Here is a 5772-nt window from a genome sequence, read left to right as displayed (position 1 = left end):
TGCCACAGTGGCTGCAATAGCTTCATAGTGCTGCACTTTAATCCACTGTGCCATGAGGGAGGGCCCAGAGCCCTATTTTTTTAGAAGTTTAAAACATGATTTTTCCCAGAGATGTGATGTACAATTTTTTTCTTAAAGTGCATTTCTGCGTATTTTATTTGGGAGGGGGATCTAATTTGATTCTTTATCTCTCTAAAGTACTTCTGACTTCAGTGCAGACCACAGAACAGTGCTGTTTCTTATTTATCCTGTGCTTCCCATCACTCATTGCACCTTAAGTCTTCCCCTGTTTGGGAGGCTGTCTTCAACTTGATGCCCACTGAGCAGACCAAGTTCATAGGCTTTCTTCTGCCTTTTATCATTTACCCCCTCATATCTCTAAGAGTTGGAGTGATCTCCATTTCCCATTTTTGAGAGGAATCAAAACCGGTTCCCTTTCCATGCTCTCCTACCACTCCTCATCCCCTTTGCATCTCATTTACTTTCTCTTATTTTGAAATTCTACTCTTATTAGCTTCTCTTTTTCCATGAGTTTTCCTCCAGAAGACTGGGCTATTATAAACTAGTACACATTTATTTATCCAAACTATACATGAATACATCATCATATAATTGGTATCTGCAAAAGAGGTTATGTCATTTCATTTGAAATTTCTGGCCAGCATTTGTTAAATTTTGGTGATGTATATTACAGTAGCATAAGACCTACAGATAGTGTGCAAAGTTTGGTCAGGATTGGAAAACAAGATTGTCATTTTTTAAAGTATCCTTTGAGCCCCGGGATTCAGAGGTCAAAAATCTAGTGAAGTAATCCTGCCCAACTTCCCGGTTGCCCTTAGATCTCTGTGCGGAAGCTGAGGGTGCTGCCTGCCATTTTCTTCTCATAATCCTTATCAAATTCTTCATTCTGGGCCACAGTAAAATAGTTCTTCCAGTCCCCGGGCATCCCTGAAACAAAGCAAAGCTTTAGTGATTGCTACAGGAATACAAAGAAAAGTGAACAGATGCTGTTAGAGCCAGGACAAGAACAGGAGTGGAAAAGAAGCCTACCTCTCAGTAAGTATAGAATAGTGTCCCTGACAAGAATAACCAGTGGAATAGGAAGCATTACTTGAAAATTAGAGCAAATCCTAGGGAACACTTTAAAATATAAGTCTTATGTACCTTTCCTCATAAAAGGGGAGATGGAGTGGTCCATGATGCTGGTTGGCAAAGTGGTGTAGTTGGCCATTGGGTTTTCCTTCATTACTTCAAAGGAGGTGTGATAGATTATTTTATTCAGAATTTCCTCTGATAGATCTTTCTCCAGGAACTTCAATATCTTCTGAATTTCCCGCTTTGGGTCCTGAATGTAGAACAGGTATATAAAACAAATAGTTTCGGGTTTTCCATTAGGGGTGACATTCTGTTGGGCATGTAGTATGAGGGAAGGGGTGAAATAGGGGTAAGTTCAAATATATTCAACAAATACTATTCAAGTGAGACTATATCCAAGGCACTGTACTGTTCCATGTGTTGCCACTGCCCTCAAAAGTCTTACTTTGAAATTAGAGGGAAGAAAATTAATCACAAAAGCTGTCCATGGCCCAGAAACATTCTGCCCACATATAGAAGAGTGCTAAGGAATCTGATGGGAATGAGCAATTATAACTCCTAGATCATGACATGTATAAATTATGGGGGATGTGGATGTTGAAGTAGTGTATAACTAACTCCATTGTCTACCTGATAAGATATGTAAAAATGATCTACGAGTTTAATAGAAGATCCACAAGAGGACAAATAAAATGGATCTCAGTGCTCAGAAATATGAATCTTTTATACATTAAATTTTTCTCATTAAAATGATTCTAAGTTTTTAATTTATAGTTCAGAGGATTTATTTTTAGCATTGGTATAGTTTTATAACTGGAGGACATGGGGTAATGAGAATGAATTTGTGATGCTATTCATACTAATGACTTGAAATAGAGAAATCATTCCTCTGTTTCCATATGTGGAACCAATTCTGCCAATGTTTATATGGGGTAAACCTCTGTATGTGATGTGGGTTTGAAAGAGAGAGAAGGAAACCAAATGTATTAACTATAACAAGGCACTTCACAAGAGTAATCTCATAGATGCTTACAAAAATCTTGTTTTTGGGTGAGATGTTAGCAATTTTGTAGGGGAAGAAATATGACTCAGAAATATCAGGACTGATTCAACTCTATAGACATGTGATATCTCCTTTCGTGGAAGGGTCTTCTAGAAATTTTAAACTAGATGAAAGAAAAATGTAAAGACAAAAAAACAGAACTTTTGAGGATAAGATGAGATGGAAAGTGTATCATGGAGAGAGAACTGGCATTGTATGTTCTGTGGTCAAGCTCATATGCCAGATTTCAAAGGGAGTTGGTGAACTGGAGAATGTGGGAGGGTCTGATGGAGGCAGCACTACCCTCACCTCCTTCATATCCTCATAGAAGAGGTAGAGGATGCGGTGTTGGTCTTTGGCTTCCCACCATCCCTTTACATGGTCATGCCAGGAGCCCCACAGCACTGAGGGAAAGGAGACAGATGAGGCATCAATCAATTTGAAACTTATAAAATTAGCACAAAATGCCTGCAAAAAGAGGTCATTTAATAATAAGTGCAGTCAGATGACTGAGACATAAGGTAGGATTTCTATTTGCAAAAGACAGGGATTTAGGAGATGATAGAAAGTATTCTGAATTCCTTGACTTCTGTTTCTACTTTTGAACAAATTACCAAGTGTAACACTGTCTTGTGATCAGGGCTTCATAATCTTCATTTCCCTTGTATCATGGCATGGTGCCTAGATAGGATTGTACAATAAATATTATTTCTTACCAGGCTGGTTTTGAAAAGAAGACTTTTACTCTGAAAAATCTATAATTACCAAATATTTTGTCAGCTCTCTATAATGGTGTGTGGAAGGCAGAGAGGTTCACTGGTGTCTTGTGGGCCCTGCCAGATCCCTTCTCCCTCCTTCTCCATCCACCTCCATGGGAGGCAGACTTCTATGAATTATATCAACAGGCTCATTTTTCCTCAAGTTTCAACCTGGGGCTTCCCAACAAGAGGCACTGAAAGGATTTTGGAGGTGAGAAGAAAGTGAGAACAGTTTTTATTTTCCTGATGCCCTCCCTTTTGGCTCACTATAGTTGATTATTTCCCCTGACAAAAGTCTCAGTTCCTATTAAACGGGCATTCCTTTCTCCAGGGAGCAATAGCTCACTTGTGGTGCTCCCCCTAGGATAGTGTTTTATCACCTGTTGGTCTCTTTCAACTCTTCCAGTAGCTTTCTAAACAGTCCACTAAATTCTCCATATGTCACTCACTTTGAATGGGCCTCAGTAAGTACAATTGTTCGATGAAACCCTTCCTTGTCAGTAGGTAAATAAATAATTAAACATGAATTTACAGTTTCTTTTCACTTACCTTTTCCAGCTTTGAATGTCTCAACATATTCCTCCCACGTACCAGGGTCAGGCACCATTTTATTCATTCTCGAGAAATGATAGTAGGACACCAGACAGTCCTTGGCATTTCTAGCCACATAGATGATCTTAAATATATCAGCAAGGAGAGTGAGGCATAGAGAAGACAACACAGAAAATATTATTGTTCATTGCAGAGCACCATGTTATTAGAGAACCTTTAAAAATCTTGGGCTATCCCAGGAAGGAATTGATAGACTTTCTATGGTCAAGGTGGACCATATCTTCCATCTCTCCTGGGCAGAATTCCAACTTCTTGTCTGTGTTCTAGGTATAACTATAAAGTGTCCTGATTTACATAATAACTATAGTCACCTTAATTGATATTCCTGCAAGTTAAGGAGGCTGCTTGGTGTTTTTCAGTGTATGAAAGAAAACTTCCCTTGGTTTTCACTAAGCAAAGACTCTAAGTAGGTTATTGGCTGGGAAGAGCTAAAGCAGATAGCTTTCTAGTCTCATTTGCACAGGATGAATTACAGCCTTGCAGGTGGATTGTCACACCTACTTTTCGTTTGCTATGACAGGACCCTGGAGGGCAGTGTTACCTCTAATTTTGGAGCTGATTGTAATACCCTCTTTTTACAGCATCGTGAGAATGTTCAGACTTGTGCTAAAAGAGACGTGACCTTCACAAGGTCAAGAAGACCTGAATTCTTGATTTCTTGCCTTCCTGTTCCCTTCTTCCCATTCACTGTTGAGCCTTTAACCTCAGCCTTCATGATACACAACCTCTAGAAGGTTTGGGAGGTGGAACATATGATTGTTTCCCCAAAAATTTTCCCCAGGATCTCATGGAATGAAAAGGATTCCGGGTACAACATAACTAATCACCAAATTACATTGTTCTCTTGGCCATTACATTTCCAACTGCACACCCCCCTGGCTCCTTCAGAGCCAGACCTTGATTCTCATTTAATCCCACACCTTTTCCTACTGCTAAATTTCACCCCACTCTTCATGAAAACATTTAGGATAACAGGGTACCACAATTTGGCAGAATGATACAACTTTTAGTTTCTTTGTATGTAAGTATATCTCTTAATGCTTATGTTGGTATTGCCTTTTTATAAACAAAGCAGGAATAACTAGACACAAGTATTACAGGCATGACAGAGAATATATTCACTTTTATTTGTATATGGAGTCAGATAGCTGGGTGTGACATAATTTCAAATATTAAATTTTCCCATTTGTGTGAGTTTCCTATTGCTGCTCTAGAGATTACCACAAAAGTAATGGCATAAAATAAGGAGTTTATTCTCTTACAGTTCTTGAGAACCAGATTTCACTGAATTGAGGTCAAGTGGTCAACAGGGCTATTTCTTTCTAGTGACTCTATGGGAGAATCCATTTCCTTACTACTTCTCTGCAGGACACCAACATACCTTGGTTCTTGACCCTGTCTTTGAATCATTGCAATCAATGCTTGAAGTTGTCACATTGCTTGCTTCTCCTTTTATCTTATTTCTTGCCTCTTATTATGCTGATAATTAGGACCCACTCAGATAAGCTAGAATAAGCCTCCCATCTCAAAATCCTGAACTTAATCACATAAGCACAGTCCATTTTATCATATAAGGTAGCATTCACACATTCTGGTGATTAGGATGTAGATATCTTTGAGAGATGACTAACTTACCAATCACGCCAGCATAAAATGAAAAGCTTAGATTCCTATTCAAAGAACCAACAATTATAAGCAATATCAGGTGGTGGGAGTACTACTATTTTTAGAAGGCCTGATTTAACAAAAGGTGTTAATTAGTATGGTGACTAAGTATTAGTGTGTCTTCATGCAATGAGCCTACAACATTGTTTAGAAGTAATATTCTTGAGCTATAAATTACAAATAAGTGAAGTTATCTACTTGTGGGAATAAACCAAGAAGTCTGCACAAGTCAGGGTGATTGGGGTATAAGAGTGAAGTAAACCAAGAATGGGAAAGCATTTTTATATGTGGAAACCTATATATTTCATTATAATTTGTTTGGAGGTAAGAGATGGGCAGGATGAAGAATTGGTGAGTCATGGATACTCAGGAAAAAAAAGTATCTGAGTACTGCACTGAGGAGAGCAAATATTTGCTAAACAGATTTGACCATCTGGTTCCTTTGGTAAGGTTTGAGACCAGAAGTTAAAAGAGTCTGCAGCTGTCTTGGCTAGAAGATGTGTTGTTGTTTTGTTTGTTTGTTTGTTTGTTTTATTTTTAAAGATTTATTTATTTATTCATACAGAACTGGGGTACAGGCCAGAGATGTGGAGGGTGAGA

General features: G+C 38.5%; 1 protein-coding gene across 1 annotated transcript in view; it reads right to left on the bottom strand.

Moving 5' to 3' along the window:
- Window positions 1-835: 835 nt before the first annotated feature.
- The window catches only part of SULT1C3 (sulfotransferase family, cytosolic, 1C, member 3), an 18242-nt gene continuing 13305 nt past the window's right edge, over window positions 836-5772 (bottom strand). The window contains exons 4-7 of the mRNA XM_004691393.1: window positions 3445-3571; window positions 2447-2541; window positions 1165-1345; window positions 836-948 (exon numbers count right to left, since the gene is read on the bottom strand). Coding sequence (XP_004691450.1) covers window positions 836-948; window positions 1165-1345; window positions 2447-2541; window positions 3445-3571 — 516 coding nt within the window. The remainder of the gene's footprint in view (window positions 949-1164; window positions 1346-2446; window positions 2542-3444; window positions 3572-5772) is intronic.

The sequence above is a fragment of the Condylura cristata genome, unplaced genomic scaffold (genome assembly GCF_000260355.1).
Source record: "Condylura cristata isolate star-nosed mole 26May11 unplaced genomic scaffold, ConCri1.0 scaffold00031, whole genome shotgun sequence".
Taxonomy (NCBI): Eukaryota; Metazoa; Chordata; class Mammalia; order Eulipotyphla; family Talpidae; genus Condylura; species Condylura cristata.
This window is presented reverse-complemented; position numbering and strand designations above follow the sequence as displayed.